The sequence below is a fragment of the Leptonotus elevatus genome, chromosome 16, assembly GCF_054856555.1.
Source record: "Leptonotus elevatus isolate MCC_2025b chromosome 16, RoL_Lele_1.0, whole genome shotgun sequence".
Lineage (NCBI taxonomy): Eukaryota > Metazoa > Chordata > Actinopteri > Syngnathiformes > Syngnathidae > Leptonotus > Leptonotus elevatus.
In genome coordinates this window covers 7,084,540-7,104,670 of record NC_141254.1, presented here as the reverse complement: position 1 = coordinate 7,104,670, position 20,131 = coordinate 7,084,540, and the positions used below count along the sequence as shown (strand labels likewise).

At 38.1% G+C, this 20,131-nt stretch overlaps 1 protein-coding gene across 2 annotated transcripts; it reads left to right on the top strand.

Moving 5' to 3' along the window:
- The first annotated feature begins 389 nt into the window (after positions 1-389).
- On the top strand, positions 390-19,607 carry pof1b (POF1B actin binding protein). 2 transcript variants are annotated; one of them, XM_086098089.1, is made up of 13 exons: positions 390-1,003; positions 4,604-4,699; positions 13,678-13,907; positions 14,802-14,826; positions 14,906-14,980; positions 15,058-15,150; positions 15,214-15,327; positions 16,803-16,955; positions 17,040-17,156; positions 17,900-18,037; positions 18,370-18,443; positions 18,544-18,659; positions 18,962-19,607. In XM_086098089.1, the coding sequence occupies exons 1-12, from the start codon at positions 575-577 to the stop codon at positions 18,653-18,655; spliced, it is 1,656 nt and encodes a 551-aa protein (XP_085954215.1). In that variant the 5' UTR covers positions 390-574; the 3' UTR covers positions 18,656-18,659; positions 18,962-19,607. The 2 variants fall into 2 exon arrangements, with proteins under 2 accessions (XP_085954215.1, XP_085954216.1); XM_086098090.1 differs by lacking the exon at positions 4,604-4,699 and having other exon boundaries at positions 395-1,003.
- The last annotated feature ends 524 nt before the right edge of the window (positions 19,608-20,131 follow it).

Below are 20,131 nucleotides of genomic sequence, written 5' to 3'. Positions count from 1 at the left end.
ATATCCATCTGAAACTCCTTGTAATAATAGGTACACTCTTTGCCCTTACTAGTAAGTTCAGCGCACTAGAACGACTGTCTCACTAGTAACGTTTTGTATGACATTTGTGCACATTAGTGGAACAACTTTCGAATAGTCGTTGAGACAAAACGGCGCACTAGTTGATCCACCCATTATAGTACAGTATGTTTTTTTTTATAATGTTAAGGGTAGCTAAGTAACTTCCAAAGTAACAACCTGAATATCGACCAAACTCGTACAGCTTGCCATAAGTCAACAACGTGGTGAAACTTTCTCTCTGTTCCACCCACTTCCACAGAAGCAGAGTCGACATTTGCATGCCGCGACAAAGCACCTCCCTCCCCAGCACGTCGTTGGCTTCTCCACCCCACCCCCGGGAGCGACTCCACTAACCGGACTTTCCTCTGGAGTGCTGCCTGCAGAGGAGGAAGTAACATCAGAGGACTCACGTCTCCTCTCCAGGGGGCCAAAAAACACCAGGAACCAGCTTGCTTGAAACATTTTCACAACTTCTGTTTCCTTCAAAACTTTTTTTGCCCGCATCTGTACAACAATGTCCATCCAGAACCAGAATACCACTACGACCACCTCTACCTACCGGACCTTGAACGTGGCCTCGCCTGAGCAGATCTCCACCTACCGGACCGTGAACGTGGCCTCGCCTGAGCAGATCTCCACCTACCGGACCGTGAACGTGGCCTCGCCCGAGCCGGTGAGCGGCGGCGCGATGCTGACTGCGACGACGGCCCGTTCGGCCTCCCCGCTCCAGTACGCCGTCAACGGCGGCAACTACAACACGCTGCGCTACCTGGTGCCGATGCAGTCGACCATGCAGATGCAGCCGACCGTGCAGCAGCAGTCCTACGTGCTGGTGCAGCAGCCGAACGTCATGCAGCAGATGATGTCGCCCGTCTACCTGCAGGGCGTCCCCCGCATGAGCGTCAGCAGCATGGACTCCGAGCTCCTGTACCAGCAGAACATGGTGAGGTCCACTGTTGACTCTCGCGCGGTCCGTGAACCCAACACTTAAATACTTCACTACTGCCAACTTCTTGAAACAAGTTGTTGATCTGTAGACTGTTAACAAGGAACATATTTACAATGATAGTCCATGTCCTGACAGTCAGTTTAATGTCCGCATACTAGTGCAGTCTTTGTCCTACAACTGCCATACTGGTTGGACTACATATTAATAGTGAGGCACAACTGTGCACGACAACTACTAGTGACCTAAAAATTATACTAGTAGCGCCGAATGTCATCCAGTGTAGTTTTGTCTCAATAGTAATGTCATACAGGATTGAAAAAAAAATGATAGTGAGACACAGTTGTCAACTTGTTACTAGTATTACTAGGACATGGTTCTTAAGCCTAAAGGTAGGGCATAAATGGCCAAAAGGCTTTCCATGTTAAGTACATTATTACACATAAGATACTACATTATTTGCCGTTAGTGTGAAATTGTCTTTTGGAATTCCCATTATGGAAGTTCCACTATTGCATAAATCAACCACATGCGATGAAGTGTCTTAATTTAGCAATGCTGAGTGTGGGTGTGTGCATGATGAGCTGCATGTATCATAATTTTGAAAGCATACTGTGTCATTTGCATTGAAGTATTTGGCTGTATCATCATATTCCAGCTCCTCCTTTGCATGCTTGGAAAAGAAGACGGTTCAAGGCTTTTGTTTGTGTGTATTTTTGGGCGGGATGCATGATGCAACAATGTTTGCATGTGCATGTGGCGTCATCTGACCGTATCTTAACACGCTGCCCCGACTTCTCGCGGCCTATCATGAGCAATCATTTGTCATCATGATGGATATGAGTGACTTGTCACTCGCGCTGATGTATCTTTTTCACCCCATCCAGTGAATGGAATTAGTATTGGAATTAAACAAATAAAGCCATCTGTCTAGGATACCTGCTTCCGATTGGGGTTCATTTGGGCAAATTCTCAAGTGGGAGTGGATCAAAGTACAAGCACGGGGTAATGACGGCTCACAGCTCCAAACCAAAATGGCCGACTTCCTGTTCAATTTGGGTGCTTGAGACTTTTTCGTGTTTACCAATATCGCATCGATGGCTTAAACTGATATTGGCGGTTGATTGTTCAAAGTCCTGGAATTATCCTCAAAATAACTGTTTTAAACCAAGATGGTCAACTTTCTGTTCGATTTGTGGCATTGGTTCTTGATATTTGTTCATACGTCCCATCAAGATAAACAACTACCCCATTTCACATCGATCAGTGAATTTTTTCAAATTTTTGAGCCCTGGAATTCATCCCAAAGTGGCTGCTAAAACAAAATGGTGGACTTCCTGTTCACTTTCCTGTATGGGTCCTTGACACGTTTGTTGTTATATGTCTAGTTATGGTACACGTGTTTCCAAGGGTACTACTTAGTGAGTTTTGGGGATGAATCTTCACCAGGATACAGTCTTCTTATGATACTGTACTTTAAAGGTCCTGCGCATGCTCTCAGAGTGACTTAACTAACCTCCTTCAAAAATAATACTTCCACTTCCTCTGCTTTGGTTGGACTCTACCGTTCTTTAACTTTTTTTCCCCTTTTTTTTACACCAAGGGTATTTCCTCTGGGGCCACTTTCACTTCCAACCCCGCTCATTTGTTCTCCTGTTTGAGTAACTCCAGTCGGAATTGTCAGAAAGCGAGTGAGCGCCACACCCCGCCCACCCGACTGCCAAGGTGGCACACCCTGAAATTGAGTTAAAGAAGATAACAACGCCTTCTTTCACTTGGTGGTCATAGGTCAAATGAGGTGGCGTGCTAAGCTTATGTAAAATACATTAGTTCTCTGACGGACAGGTCTGGTTAAATACACATACTGTACATACTAAAACAATACCGAACAAAAAATGCACAAACAAGTTAAAACTTTTTTTTTGAAAATATTCAGACAGAAAGAAGTTGCTAACCTAAATAGCATATAGCTATAAGGTAGAATGGAAATGACCATGGGCTGTTTTTGTTTTAGTTACTAAAGTGTCATCCAAGCATTACCTCAAGAGTTCAAGGTTTTAAGATGGCCACAATTTGACCCTGAAAACAATTAATTCAATTTAAGATATGCAAACAATGATTTTTAATTAATACTCTATATCTAAATTATTATTATTGCCACAAAAAATATATAGTCTGCCAGCATGAGTAGACTAGTTTCACTTTTATATTATTATCATTTGACTTGCTATTTATTTAAATTCACGTTTTACTGTTTGGAATGTTAAAATGTTTAGTTTAACCATCGTCTGTGCAGTTGTAAAAGCTAACCTAAATAGCATGTTAGCCAAGAAAAAGACAAACAATTAAATTAAATTGCAGAGAAATTTACTTGACATGATTTCCATTCAAAACAAAATTTGGCGGGGGGATATACCCCAAAAAATTAACCCCATTAAAGGAAACATTTAGACATTGGCCAGCAGGAACTTTTTATTTTATTTTTTTAAAATTAAAGACGGTTGTCAGCAATGTCGTTATAGTAATTTTCTGGAAAGACAAGTTCCTATTGTGTGTGTGTGTGTGTTTTTTATTAAGGTGTTGAGCTTCACAAACAGAATGTAAGTCACTCATACAACAACACTCGAAAGTTGCATAGTGCAGATACTGTATCTGACATTATTGACTCCAACCTGCCAGGTGGGGTTGTAAAGCGATTGTGCAAGTAGAACCATAGTAAAAGGTATATAAAAAAATATATATATTTGAAGGCATTTTAGGCCAGTAACAGTCTGAGCTTCTTGTTGCGCTACCATTCTGTGCTCGAAGACTCATTATCTAACAACTTGTGGATGTCAGCAGCAAGCTATTTTCTTACCAAATTCAAGATAAGGGGTTCCGTGTCTAAAAAAAGAACAAAAAAAATGAAAATACCAAAACAATATCTAAAACAAAAAATCAACCATAAGGCAATGCCACACCACAAGGATGGTTTCTTGAACCCTTATTGCTTTAAAAAAATTGCATGAAAGTAAGTTTTAATATGACTTCTTATTATACACACACGGGCCAGAAAAAAAGTACACTTGCGCCGTGATGTAACATGCTAACATGCGTTTCACCAATGCACGTGGCACGAGATCACGTTTTTAACCACAAATCTATCAAAATAAAAACCTGTCGATTTTGAAACGAGAACATTTTGAACTGAGAACTTAAAATCGTGTTGTTTCGACTGCTTATTGAAAACGCTTTTAAACGACGGTCGATTACGTCATTGAAAAACAAAAACGATGTCCATCCGACTTGCAAAATCTCGTTTGGTGACTTTCGTGCGTTTTTTCCCTAGCTTGTGCATATGTCAGCCTTAGTTGAGACAAAAGTCTTAACTTTGATAGCAGTTTATTATGTACCTGATGGTCCACCAGTGAACACGGTTCCAATTGGTAAATTGAACAAAAGCGGGCCGATCCAACCAAATACACCAGACTGACTTTCCGCATGTTCCTCAAACAGGAGTACAAAGAAGCATTATTCGGGTTGGGTGGCGGGCCGGGTTAAAGGACACCGGCAGCCACGGCTTTCTATGAACACGGCTCTTTCTTCCTCTTGTCTCAGAGCGTGAGCAGGAACTCGTCCTCAGGGTTCAGCCTGGTCTCCAGTCCCGCCAAGACCCCCGAGCCCAGTTTGGAGGAGGAAGAGGAGGAGGAGGAGGCAAGGCACACACAAACACACCAGTTTTAGCTTCCCCACCCGCCACGAAAGCCGCTCGTAATGGTGGAAAATCTCCGGGAAGCAGCCGTCCATTTGGCAGGCACACAAATATGTGTCCTTTGCCGATGAAAGCCTTTGGCCTTTGTTTGCTTTACTTTGTGTTTAGTAGTCTGAGAAATTAAACACATTTAAGGAAACATTGCATTCTCCCTCAGCATTGGAGGTTAAACTTGTCACAACAGGTTGCAGCAGGAGTTGAATTTCAAGTGGAATTACTTCTGCAAAACTGACGAGTTATTACTTTGTGCCAGAAATCATTATTTCAGACTGTAAAGTGTACCTGCATTGATTTAGATGAGGATGCTGGTTCTAACCATTAACTCATTCACCGCCATTGACGGCTATAAACGTCAAAAATTCATTTGAACTATTTCTATTAGTTTAACATTTTTTTCCACTTTTGTTAAGAGTATGTAAACCTAGATTTTTTTTTAATTGCACATTTAGAACAGATATAAAGTTTGTGATATAATCATGAGTTAACTAGTGAAGTCATGCGATTAATTACGATTACAAATTTTAATCACCTGATGCCCTGAATTAAAAAACTTTTTTTTTTTTTTAAATGGATTTATGGCAGTGAATGAGTTAAATAAAGAAGCTAATCTGTAGCTTCTTGACTTATATTTAAACAATTTGTTCAATATTTTTTGCTCACAGTCTGTTCAGGGTTCCCGAGGGTGCTTCAAATGACTGAAATTGCTTAAATACTTTGCTGATACTGATTAATACTTACAGTTCAGCACACAGTTACCTATTTGCATATTTAAAAAAAACATGTTTTTCAATTTAACATACATTTTTTTATATATATTGTTTAATGCAATTATTTTCAGGTTTTCACTACTTGCGGACCGGCCTGGTCCCTATACGCCGTGAATCGGGGGTGGACTGTATTCGGCTGTATTTTAATATTACATTTGAACCTAGCTGCAGACAACAGAGTAAAACAAAGCAAAATAAAACTAAAGTACTTACATTTGACTGGTATTTAATTAAATATTGACATAAGTGGTTGTTTTTCATCTAAAATCCCAATCAAAATACTTCACTAAATATTTCTATTTTTGTTGTACATCAAAAATATTTGTGCAAAATTTTGTGACAGAGCTTACACAGCATTGTGATCTAAAACGGATGTAAAAATACTTTAGAAACTATAAATCTGATATAGTAAATCAAACATATCACAAAATTGGTAACATTTTCTGACTGAGGCACCTCAGCTTTACATGCCATGTGTTGTTTAGCTTTATTTTAAAAACGATTTTAAAAAGCTATAAAGGCTATTTGCTTGGAGGATTTATTTATTCAAGCAGACAATTCATTTATTAGAGCTGAGGCCACCATTTGAAGAAATACGGCGTGAACTATAGTGTCTTCAAATAGCCTGTCTGTGAACCGCACTTTGTTGAAGCTTGTACGGAAGACTCAACGGACACTTTATTAGATACACCTGCACATTTCTGCTCTCTGAACTTTACGGTCACATAATAAAGGGGGGTGTTAAATTTGATGGAAAGTGTCTTACGTTTGGCCTTGACAGGAAAAAGAAGGCGGAAAAAAGTAGGGGGAGTGTGCGAGTCTGTGTGCATGCACAGACACCCATCAACTGAAAAAGCACATGATCAATCAAAGTGTGTGTGACGAAGCATTCAAGGGTGTGAATGTGTGTGTACAAAGGCGTGTCTGGAGCCACTTCCCACACGTTTTTGCTGTGGGTGGGTACATTCCGTGGAATGTCTACTTGCACCGTCACGTATAAGATAGGCGTGGCCACAGCTAATGTGATTTACAGTATAGGCGCTGCGCTTACTACTTATTGACTTGGACTTTTTCTTGGAAAGACCTGAGAGGCTTTTCCGTGAAAATGACTAACACTTAATCAAAACATTGATATCGTAGGCGTGTTGTTGTCTCATGTGAGTGAAATTTTGGCGTCTCGTTGATGTCCATGTGCAAATGGTCACCGCTTGCTCACTTAGTTCTTACCTATTATGGCAGAAATCAATTTGCGTATAAGGCAATTAAGTACACAAGAACAATTAGGGTGCAACAGATGTTTTACCCACTACTTGGCCTACTAAGACGACTTGAAAATGGATGTCATGGTTCTTGACTAGATGCTCAAATGACTTTCCCAAAACTTTTTTAACTCATTCACTGCCATTGACGGCTATAGACGTAAAAAAAACATTCTATTAGTTTCATTTTTTTTCCACTTTTGTTAACAAGAGTATGAAAACCTAGAATTTTTTTATTGTATATTTAGAACAGATAAAAAAAATCCTGAGTTAACTAGTGAATTCAGGCGATTAATTACGATGACACATTTGAATCACCCGACGGCCCTAATTTTTTAATAATCTTTTCTTTTTTAAATATTTTTTTTTTAAGAAAAAAAATATTAAAAAATTAGGTGCGTCAGGTGATTAAATTGTTTTAATCGTAATTAATTGCATGACTTTACTAATTTAACTTACGCAAAAAAAAGAAAGAAGAAAAGATTATTAAAAATTTGGGGTGTCAGGTGATTACATTTTTTTATTGTAATTCATCGCATGACTTCACTAGTTAACTCATGATCAATAACACATTTTATATATGATCTAAATGTGCAATAAAAAAATTCTAGGTTTTCATACTCTTGTTAACAAAAGTGGGAAAAAAATGTTAAACTAATAGAAATAGTTAAAATGAATAGGTGTCAATGGCAGTGAATGAGTTAAAGGGGAAGTCCACCCAATTTTCTTTTTTTTAAACTATATTATGTTATATGCAGCCCCACTAGTCTAAATATGGTATTCTGGTTAATATTGCATGAGTGGAATACGAGTTAAGCAGCTAAATCCACCCAATCACAGAGCTTCACAAAACAGCTGAGCTGTGATTGATCGTTGCCTGAGCAATATTGATGTAATCTTCAGTCGACAGCAAGTGGCAAAATGGCCGCCCCCTAAAATGGATAAAAACGGTTGGATTTTGCTTCATAACTTACGGAAGCGTATTGCATTCACTTGGGGAAAAAAAACAACTCCTGTTTTTCAGATAATTTTTTGGGGGGAGCTTTGTTTTTTTTAGTATTTATAGTTTTACTGAATTTTTTTTTTCTGTCAAAAAATTTTCAGAAAAACAGGCTGAATTTTTTTTTTCAGAAAAACAGGAGGAAATTATACTCAGAAAAACGGGGGGAAATTATTTTAAAAATCTGAAAACAATTATTCAAAAAAACTGAAAAAAAATATTCCCGAAAAACAGAGCATGTTTACTTACTGGCTCTCAATGAAGGAATGAATGTGTGTACTGTATTGTGGTTGTTTCTCTAATCTTTGAGGGAAAACCCTTTTAAAAAAATATTCAGAAAAACAGAAAAATAATTATTTCATAAAACAGGAAAAAAAAATACTCAGAAAAAGTGGAAAAAAAATATTCAGAAAATAGAGATTTTTTTTAACAGAAAAAAAAATACTTAAAAAAACAGGGAAAAATATACTACAAAAAACAAAGCTCCCCCAAAAAATTAGTAAGAAAAACAGGACTTTTTTTCCCCAAGTGAATGCAATACGCTTTTGTAATAACTCATATTCCACAAATGTATTATTAATTAGAATGTCATGGTTAGACTGGGGAGGTCTCAAATAACATATTATTGTCAAGAAATGTTTAAGGTTGACTTCTACTTCAACAACCCTCTGCTAGTTAGCTTGCTAGCTTTAGCTTTAATGCGATTTAGTGAAATAGCAGCTTGAGTGAGAGGCGTTAGCTGGCAGTCAACTAAAAGTGGCTGCTGGCAGACGCCGCAAGGATGGAAACTTTCCACGGCAGCGTTGACAGCGGTGTTATCGGAAGATGATAAGCAACGTTTTGCTGGCTCCTGCTCATCCCCGACTTGGTCTACACAGACGAGGAAATAGCTAGATTTTTTTTTTTAAAGCATGAAACATTAAAAGATCAAGCAGCTATGAAAGCATCAAACTAAAAGGCAGAGTATTAAGTACTGTACGTTGTACGCTCGTGTGTGTGCATCGATGGTGATGTAGGTCAGTGTGTGACACAGCGGCTCTCAGAGTGTAACCTAAGATCTTGTTGTTGAGAAAGGGTCGGTTTACCACACTCACTGCCTCTTTTTGTGAGTCTGTGTTTTATTTTAGTCAGTATTTCCTCAAATAGTGTCCAAAGATAAATAGAAGCAAAAAAAAAAACATCAGATAAAGAAAAGAGGTAGTAGTAAGTACTATTAGTAATTATTCTCACATGGTTCAAAAGTTTTTCCTAAAAATGAAAACTTATAAGTGTATTACTCTTTTACTACTCGTTTGGAACTATTCTTGCAGGTAAGCAATTTTTTTGGGGAGGAAACAAAAAAAAAAACTGAAGGGAAAAAAACTGCTTCCGTTGGACAAAATAACAACTCTTCTAATCTGTTTATATTCCTGCTTGATAGTCAATTTTATGCTGTTTTAATCTTGAGTTGCCTTAATACCTTGTAATGTTTGTCCGACTAAAAACATTCCCCAATATCGACAACTCCCTCATCATATGCAGTTGCATTAATAAACAGCCCCGGCAGCAGAAATGCACTTGCCAGTTTTTTCCTCGTCTAATGTCCAGCATGAGCTCAAGCTTGTCTTTGGAATTTGACATCTGCTGCTTACATGGATATTGCAGAGCCAACCGAGCACTTTTTTGCATTGTGTGACAATCAACACTACCAACATTTTCCGAGTGTGACCTGATGGAGGCTTAAATGTATTCCAACTACACATATTAAAACAATGTGGAGTATTTTTAGTGTCAGAAATTTGCATCATCATCGAGTTGTACTGCAATTTGTTTTGTTGCGGTTTGAATCCAGGATAATGCAACTACAGTTGTATCTCAACCAATTTCTCACTTTACATTGTCTTTTATTTATGTTTTAGAATTTCTAATAGAGTGCTCTTTGTCTTTATGAACTCATTCACTGTCATTGACAGCTATAGACGTCAAAAATTCATTTGAACTATTTGTATGAGTTTAAAATGTTTTCTCCAAGAGTATGAAAACCTAGATTTTTTTTGTACATTTAGAGCAGATATAAAATGTGTGATTAATCATGAGTTAACTAGTGAAGTCATGCGATTAATTACAATTTAAAATGTTAATCGCCTGATGCCCCTAAGTTTTAATAATCTTTTTCTTTTTCTTTTTTTTATAAAAAAACACATTTATTTATTTTTAATTTTTAATAATAGTTTTTTTTTTAAGGAAAGATTATTACAAATTAGGAGCGACTTCACTAGTTTACTCACGATTAATCACACATTTGATATCTGTTCTAATACAAACAAAAAAAGTTATTTTCTATGTTTTCATACTTTTGTTAACAAAAGTGGGGAAAAAAAGTTAAACTAATAGAAATAGTTCAAATGATTTTTTGACGTCTATAGCCGTCAATGGCAGTGAATGAGTTAAAACCACATAACAGAATTTTTTTTGGGAGCGGACTAATGACATTTCACTTCATTTCATACGAGTAAATTGAGTTTCAAGCTTAAGCAAGGCGTCACTGCAATTTGAAGCAACGATTTCAAGCGTCCTCGTCTAACTGTCAACATGAGAACAGTCGGCAGTCGCCGACCGGTTTTTGGGCCGCCTTCGCTCGCTTTCTGTGCAGGAATGACTGGCATGCGGCGACACACCCATGTGATCCCTCACGCAGGTTTTCACTTTAATTGACAGAAGCGTTAGGGGCCTTATCTCGGAATGCTTTCATTAAAGCCAGGGCATGCCAAATGCGAAATAGGCTACTAGTAGTCACATTTTATTGCAAAAAATAATAATGTTCTACTATTACTCATATGAGTTCTACAAGTGGCCTGTAAAATTGCTCTCACATTCATTTTTTTAACAAGCCGAATGTAACACTATGAAGGTTTTTTTTGTCACTGTCATGCCACTTTCTGTGTCTTCCTTGTGGAATCTGGCGGAGCAACTCTGGGTAGTCTCAGGTATTTATGAAACAATGACATCAACGCCCGTCGCCCCGTGTGAGAAGTGTACATTTCAGTATGGGGTAAAGTATCGCGACATGTCCCAAAGTCGGTTAAATAATCAACTGGGACCACCTAAAAACATTTTTTCTTTTCTTTTTTCTTTTTTTACATTTGACCTTATAAAATCACTAGAGCTGTCAAACAATTAAGTTTTTTAATCAGATTAATCACATCTTAGACTTGTAATTAATCACGATTAAGCGCTTATTTAAAAATACTTTTTTTTAATCAACATTTATTCCGTGCCAAATTTAAAGAGCACCTGTAATGTGTTAATTCTTTCGACGTTTAATGTTATGAGGACGTCTTCAACATTTTTTGATCCACTGTACACGTTCATCCACCCCTTTTTCTAATCAGTTAATTGCATAATTTAAAATGGGGAAAAAAATGACCTCGATAGTTTGACATTAACAAATATTCTGAATGTCATACGCAAACAATGATTAAATCATTACTTTAATGCTTATTGCTCAAACACAACCTGTGCTACCTTAAACGTAACCATCCGCTGTCAGCCTAATGATCATCTGTGGTCAAAATTAACTCATTCACTGCCATTGACAGCAATAGACGTCAAAAATTAATTTAAACTATTTCTATTAGTTTAGCTTTTATTTTTATTTTTTACATTTTTGTTAACAAGAGTATGAAAGCCTGGATTTTTTTTTTTACATTTAGAACAGATATAAAATTTGTGATTAATCGTGAGTTAACTAGTGAAGTCATGCGATTAATTATGATTACAAATTTTAATCACCTGATGCCCCTAATTTTTAATAATCTTTTTTTTTTTTTAAAGAAAGATTTTTATGTTGGATATAAAAAACAAATAACAAAACGGAAAACGGAAAGAATAAATAACACCGATTTCATACATTACAGATGGAGTGAATCTGACAAACTGGTCTTTGGGTTTGAACGACAACACAGATATGCAAAACTTTCACATGTGTCAGCTCATAAAAGAGAGAGTGGCAGGTGGATGTTTACAGAATTAAGTTGCGTGCACTTGCATGGCATGACTGCAGATAACAGGTTATACAACATTGAATAGGTCTGTGCGGCTAAAGATAAGAAAAACATGGTGGTGGGTGTGTGGGGGCTCTAAAAATGTTACCGCTGCCAATAAACTTAAACTTATTGAAAACACTTTTAACTACATCTTATTTCAACACAATATCTTAAAATTTCATAAAATGTATAACAAATGTTTTTTTGCAACTACATCACTGAAAAGTGCTGCGAATTCCTCGAGATGGCGATAATGCCCAAGGTATGAAGTAGTTCCAACCATATAGATTTTTGGTGGCAGATGCTGCTGATATTTGGCAGAATAAAATTCAGATGACTACTTAACTCATTCACTGCCATTGACGGCTATAATCGTCAAAAATTCATTTGAACTATTTCTATGAGTTTAAAAAAAAAATCCCCACTTTTGTTAACAAGAGTATAAAAACCTAGGAAACAAAATCTTTATTGTACATTTAGAACAGATGTAAAATTTGTGATTAATCGTGATTTAACTAGTGAAGTCATGCGATTAATTACAATTAAAAATTGTAATCGCCTGACGAGATGATTATTAAAAATTAGGAGCGTCACGCAAATTTTTTTTTTAATCGTAATTATTCGCATGACTTCAATAGTTAAATCACGATTAACCACACATCTGTTCGAAATGTGCAATAAAAAAAATCTAGGTTTTCATACCCTTGTTAACAAAAGTAGAAAAAAACGTTAAACTAATAGAAAAATTAAAAGGATTTTTTTTACGTTTATAACCGTCAATGGCAATGAATGAGTTAATTGGCCGATCAATAAAAAAAAAAGTGTAAGGAATAAAATCATTTCTTTTTTTGGTGCCTTAATGCTTACATAAATAAAGATATGAATTACAGAAAGAACATTTGACCATTCTACAATGCTTTATGTAATTTAACTTAACAAAAGAGAAAGGAAGGGGGAGGGTGCATGGACGTCAATATTTTTGTCTTATGTTGTATTGTGTTAATTAATTTCCCCCCCAAAACGTATAAATACGTTCTATTTTAAATGTTTTAAGTGTCCCAAAGAGGTATTAATAGTTTTTTTATGTTATTTTTTTTGTATACTAGAGCCTACAGAAAGCTTTGACGCTGCCTCTCAACTGCAAAGAACGGTTGAAGAAATGGTAGTTATTACACAAACGACCAGCAGGTGGCAGCAGAGCAAAAGAGATCAACCAGGTTGAAAAAAAAACCCTCAATTACTCACAATTCTAAATAGATTTGTGAATAATGATGAAACTTAGCTATATTCTAATGCTAATTGCTGCAAAACAGAAACGGATACAAATATACTTTTTTTTCCTGACGAAAGAAGAAACTTTAATCTTTCTTTTGGTAGGTTCCATGTTTTTATAGCAATAGAACACAATATTCTGTGGGCCTTGCAAAATCAGTTAAAATCCAGTAAAACAACCGTGAGCGAAGGGGGTTGCTTCACTGAAAATGGCTGGGAGTGAATGAGTTAATGTGTAATAATAAAAAAAAGAAGGAATCTCCAAAAATCTGTAGATTTTTGCCAAATAGAAAAGAGCTAATATCGGCTGATTAATTAATTAATCGGTTGGGCCCTACTATGGAGTTCCATGGCTGGTTATGTGAAGTGTGACTGGGACCTTCGTCACTACCAGACGCCTGTAAAAATGCATGATGGAATGTGAAAACTGTCAAAAACCGAATATAAAACAATGAAATGATTACTGTGCAGGTAGGCGCGTTCCAGAAAAAAAAAAGCCGCTGAATTGTGATCTCGAGTAGCTTCATAGCAAACGCCTCTATTGTGACATTTCACGTGAGCATAGCGCTCCATCTAAAGTCGACGCTGTGCTTCCAGGAGGAAGACGAGGAGGCGGTGGAAGTGGAGGAGACGGAGATCATCAACGTCATACAGCAGACGCCGCTGCCGGCCATCGAGAAGATCTCCCGGACGGAGGTGAAGACCAACCTGAGCGAGGCCACCAAAATGGACACGCGCTACTTTGCCGCACTGCTGGCCGACGTCTACAGGAAGAACTGCGACATCCACTCCTGCATCTCCGAGCATGTGTCCAAGATCAGAGGACAGTAAGTGGAGTGCATTACTCATCCAAGACTTCCTTGTGCCCCTTTCACACTGCATGTAATGTTTACGTCTTTGTCCTGTGTCACCGTTTTGTTACAGCGCTGACACGGAATTGGGGAGGAAAATATTTATCCCTACCCAAAAAATGGCACGGCTAAAATTCTGCACATAGCGTAAATGGTTTCGAAGCGTAAAGGAATTATGGAAAATCCAGACACCTGATGCCATCTACTCCGCACTGTTGTGCTGTAGGGGTGGGAATCTTTGAATGTCTCACGATTCGATTCCGATTTTGGGGCCTGCGATTCGATTCAGAATCGATTTTCGATTAGGAACAATGTTTTGATTCAAAACGATTTGATTGACAATGATTTTTGCTTCAATCTATAGATGTGCAAGGAATTGTAATGATCTACTCCAGTCTAACTCGCTAATGCTAATTAGCGCGCTACTCGCGGCACATTTATCCCTCAATAGAACGGATCCATGCTGCAAAAAAAAAAAACTTTTAATGGAATAAATTGATCGTGACTTTTTCCTTCTATTCTCTAATGTGGCTACAACTTAACACTGCCCCTCAGTGGTACAACATGAACACCGCGCTAACTAAAGGCACACACAAAGGCAAGACAGTATAAAATAATTTAAATAAAATCGATTTTGTGCCATTTACAATGGATTCTGAATCGTACTAAACGAGAATTGTGATTCTTATGAGAATCGATTTTTTGTGGCACACCCCTTTTTGTGCTGTCCAACAACAATTTTATACGTCACAGTGGAAGTTAGCGCTGACATCATCAAATTATTTCAGTGTGAGATGATTGCCGTTTTTTGTTGCTGTATCTCTGATCAGGCAATTTCTTTTTCTTTGCTTTCTCCATTTTGCGCGGCAGGAAAGTGGATCTCGGTGTTGACCAGGTGTGTTAACATCAAATTATCAAAACCTTCATTTTGTTAGACTGAACACATAATATCAGTAATAATTTTGCGTGTTTAGGTGGATGATGTTGAGGCTATGCTCCCTAAAGGAGCCACTGAACTGACCAAACAGCAAATCCGTTACCTGCTCCAGGTCAGTTATTGAGAATCACGTGCTGAGGTCAGCGTCGAGCAAAATGGCAACAACTGTGTATGTTTGCTCACGAGTAGACTCGCCTGACCGCGGATAAGAGCATGCGTCTGCTGCTGTCCACCTTCAGCAGCCTGAGAGAGGAACTCCTCCACATGTCCGACGATCTGCGGGTAAGACCAGCAACATGAATATGAGGCACCGAGTTTGACTGAAACATGCTGTGGGTGTTTCAGCGTCTGGAGAACGAGAAGGAGGCGCTTGAGCGAGATCTGGCCTTCAAAGTGGATCAGGCTCGCCAGTACGACAGCCTTTTGGAAGAGGTTCGCGAAAACAACAGACAGCTTCAGGTAAGAATAAACCCAGAGCCTCTAAAAATGTGTTTCCGCAAAAGGGGTGTCAGGCGATTAATTTTTTTAATCGGAATTAATCACATTACATTGATATTTAACTCACGATTAATCGCAAGTTTTATATCTGTTCTAAATGTACAATAAACTGTACAAAAAAAATGTCCTCCTAAGTTTCATACTCTTGTTTACATAAAAGTGGGAAAGAAAGTGGAACTAATAGAAAAAAATTTGCATCTTTTAGTCATTGATACAGTAATTTTTATAATAATTAGGAATAGACCAATAATCGGCCTGGCCGATTATCAGCGCCGATATTGGGCATTTTGATAAATATCGTATCTGCCTTTTTTCAAAACTGACGGCCGATATAAGGTAAATGGAAAACCAATTTCATCTCTAGGAACTGTTTATTACAATTTTCAATTTTCTGAATCTTTTGCACCGTTTGTTTTTGTTTGACGTTAAAACGAAGAAGTGTGAAAGTTTTAAGATTTCAGGTATTTTTAAATTTGGGGGAAAAAAGGTTTACTGTAGAAAACTACAGAGAGCTTTGGTATTTACTTGCTGGAGTTTCCATTGAACTTTTTAAGCTCCCTGAACGTTTTGTTAGAAATTTAAAAGGATGTCAATTGTCTAAGATACAAATAAATAAACTTCTAATTGTTTAATAAACATGCTTTAAGACAAGTCAAGATTGGCATTTGTGTTTTATTTTATTTATTTATTTTTACTGCAAATGAATATCGGCTTCAAATATCGGTTATTGGCCTCCTTGACTAATAATAACTGGCATCGGTATCGGCCCTGAAAATACCATATCGGTCTATCTCTAATAATAATTCATAGAATTTCGTTAAAATGTAAAAAAGATGTACAGTACTGTAAAAAACGTGTGTGGTATTGATTTGTGTTGAGATAATTTTTCTGCCACTAGATAGCATAATTGCATTTGTAAGACATTGGTGCCAGCTCAGTGCATTCTTCTTTTCATATTAAGAGCTATCTAATCTTTAACATGAAGGAACTTGTGAAATTCTGCACATTTTTCAAGTGAAATACAACTTGACCCCAGTCTCCACAAATATATGCATTATGATTAAATGTATTACTGCTAAATGGACAAAATTAACATGGACGTGTCTGCTGCATTGCGACTAGAATTCCCCCAGTACAGGCTTTCCAAGTAAGGGGCGGTCATTAATCGCGTGTTAAAAAAATTTGCGGCGTTAAAGGAACTTTAAGATAACTAAAAATGGCTGCACTTATTTTGACACCCCTAGTTTCCACGAAGCGGAACGGTATATCCTGACCTACCTTGTTTCTACTACACGGTATAGAGGTGGGATGCTGATACTGTAGCAGTTACTTACAAACTATTCTGACTTGCCGAACCGCTATGATAGTCAACGATGATCTTTAGTAACCCCTTATGCAAAAGTCTCATCCCCCAACTACCCATCTTGTACGTCCAGGTGTCTCTGAAAGGAACCGCCGCCTCCCAGCGTTCCTTGGAGAGCCAGCTGATGAGCGCCCGCAACACCGACTCTAGCCGCGACTTCCGAATGCGAGAGCTGGAAGGACGCATCAGAGCTCTGGAGAAAGAGAACGAGATCCTCCGACAGAAAGTAAGCCAACCGCCCCCTGGCCCGTATTCAGTGAAGACCTTCTTTTTTTGGCCTCAAAGTATTTGAACATGTTGGTCTTTACAGCAATTAGGCCAATCCAACAGCACGCTGCACATCAAGACCGAGGAGCTGTCGCGGCAGTTCAACGAGCAGCTCGGGACCATGAGAGAGGAGAAGGACAGAGAGATCCAGCGGCTGCGGGTGAATGGACCAGCACTGGGACACACTATTTAACGCATTGGCTGCCGTTGACGGCTATAGACGTCAAAAATTCTTTTGAACTTTTTCTATTAGTTTAGCTTTTTTTTCCCACTTTTGTTAACAAGAGTATGAAAACCTAGTGGGAAAAAATGATTGTACATTTAGAACAGATATAAAATTTGTGATTAATCGTGAGTTAATTAGTGCCCCTAATTTTTAATAATCTTTCGTTCTTTTTTTTAAAAGTTGATTTTATTTTTATTTATTTTTATTTTTTTATTTTATTTTATTTTCTTAAAAAAAAGAAAGAAAATATTATTAAAAATGAGGGGTGTCAGGCGTTTTTTTTTTTAAAATCATAATTAATCGCATGACTTCACTATAACTCACAATTAATCACAAATTTTATATCTGTTCTAAATGTACAATAAAAAAAATCTAGGTTTTCATACTCTTGTTAACAAAAGTGGGAAAAAATGTTAAACTAATAGAAATAGTTAAAAAAAAAAATTGACATCTATAGTCGTCAATGGCAGTGAATGAGTTCATATTGATTTGTTTACATTGTATATGTAAGATGCAAACTGTTCAACCAAACCATATAATTTCATATGGCCAAAGGCTGCTAGCTTAATGCTAACACATATAGCAAAACGCCATGGACAGGCTAACGGTTCACTGTACAGTACATTGCATCGATACTGGTTTTGCTCACCCATTTCTGTGCTTCTCTCTCTTTCCAGACTCAGATTACGAGGATCCAGACAGAGATCACCACCGAGAGGTCGTCGTCTGCATCGGAGAAGACCCTCCAGTTGAAGATCTCGGAGTTGCTCGCCATGCTGGAGCAGCGGCAGACCACCATCACCAGACAGGAGGAGGTCTTTAACAGCACATACACTCTAACTAACGTTTTTAGGAAGTAACACACACCTTTCAACAAAACCAGCCGAAAGAAAGAGTAGACTCTCTTCTTTCACCAGAAAATGTTACCATTAGTAGGAATCTCTTGGTCATCATAGTAGTTTACAAACCTAAATGTCACAAACGATACACGCGATACACGATTAGCCTTTGAAAAACAGACAGTAAACGGTTGGATCACGGATCCCTTAAAAAAAAAAGAAAAGAAAAAAGTCCTGATTAACGTTTTCCACTGACCGCGTCTTCAGTGTCCTGGCTACTAATTGTCACATTCTTGATCTGCCTCTAGGAGATCCGAAAGCTGATGATGGACAGAAACAGAAACGACAGCTCCAAGAGTACCAAGACTATCATCACCAAAAGGTGCGTGACATGATTAAAAATAAAAATAAAAATCACACTCGACCATTCATTCGTCCCAAAAACCCAACCGCGTGATTTCTGGTCTTTTACGTCACTGCAGGTACAGGAACCAGTACCCCCTCCTCGGCCTGCTGAGTGACGACTACCAGGTGACATCGCCCACTGTCAGTGAAGACAAGACCATCGTCATTGAAAGATCCGGAGATTATTAGACGGGTACGTAACAGAATGGGACTTGAGAAATATAGCATTAGCAAAATGCTAAATGTTTATATGGACTCGCTATTTTGAAGTTTTCCACCTTTCGGGGGGGGGGGGGGTAGTGGGGGGGGTGTCTTGAAGGTATCCCACCTGTCATAGGTTAGGGATACATTACAGGCCCACTTGTGAAATATGAACCTGAGATAACAAGTTCACGTTTATTAAACAAACTGGCGCCTCTTGGTGGCCAAAAACTGTTACAGCAGGCAATTCTATCTATACACTTAAGAATGAAAACACTGCTTCTGTCCCAACAGGAATAAGGGAACAAGAACAACGTGGAGATCACCTATCCTGTCCTCTCCAAGCATCTGATGTCTTATTTTTATACTAATACAACAATTCCCAAAATATTTTTTTGCATTGACCAATTATGAGCAAACACTGCCTGGCTTTTGCAGGAGCTCATTGATGTTTCCCCACAAAGCACGGTGAATTTGTCGCTGTAAATATTTAAATATATATATTTGTGAGACGGTTTAGAGAAATGGGGAGCTTTGCTTTGCTTTGATGTCCGTGTATGTGATCATGTTTATCTGAGGGTGGTATGAAGGGGAGAGGTTCATGGATTGACGTGCTTATGGTTATGGAGTTTTAAGATGGTTTTTAAAGCACAATATGATGTCAATTTATTTCTTTGTGTGTTTGTAGTGAACCCTTTTTGTCCACTGGAAGCTGATCTACAGCCTGTATAGCATGGACGCTAACTCATTAGCAATAAAAGACCTAAACTTTTGACTGCTTTCCAAAGGTGGAAACGATGCTAAATGCTAACTGTAGGCTAGGCTAAATTAACTGGTTGTAGACTTTGTGAATCTGGAACTATCTGTTTTCACTGTAATTTGTTTTGGATGGATACGTACGTCCGCTGTTGTGTTTGGGATTAAACAGAACATAACTGTCTTTCAGTGTCTGTGTGTTGTTTTGCACTGTTGTGATTTAGACAACAGATGGCGCCATTTCCTCTCTGAGTCAGGCAGTGGAGTGTGGAATGAGGTCATGGGAGCTCTGTAGGGCTTGTTGGCTGCCCCATGATCCATCGACTGATCCATCGACTGCTTGTCACTTCACCCTACGTTCTCCTACAAATAAAAGCCTGGCTTCTAATGTGCACATTAGAAAGCGACGTAAAAGTGAAGCTCTTCCGTATAGAGCTTCATTTAATGTAATCCTTCCCCACCCTTGGCTCACACGTTCCTGGACCCAATCGATTATGCAGGCCGTTCGACGGTATGTAGGCCTCGTGAATTAATTATGAGGCATGACAGTGGAAGAAGGGGGTTAAAAAAAAAAAAGCAACTGCTTACAAACAAATTTCAGCTATGAGATGGCACAAAAAAAGGTCAAACTGCACAATGTGAATTTTGTTCCACTGAGGATTCATTAGGTGCTAATGTGTTGTTGACGTGATGCTATGTAATATTTGG

Bases quoted from the DNA above. Each gene is read 5' to 3' on its own strand.
- pof1b (XM_086098089.1), top strand. From the start codon at position 575: ATGTCCATCCAGAACCAGAATACCACTACGACCACCTCTACCTACCGG. The intron at 1,004-4,603 runs GTGAGGTCCACT...CTCTTGTCTCAG, and splicing joins TCCTGTACCAGCAGAACATG to AGCGTGAGCAGGAACTCGTC. The intron at 16,956-17,039 runs GTAAGCCAACCG...TGGTCTTTACAG, and splicing joins ACGAGATCCTCCGACAGAAA to CAATTAGGCCAATCCAACAG.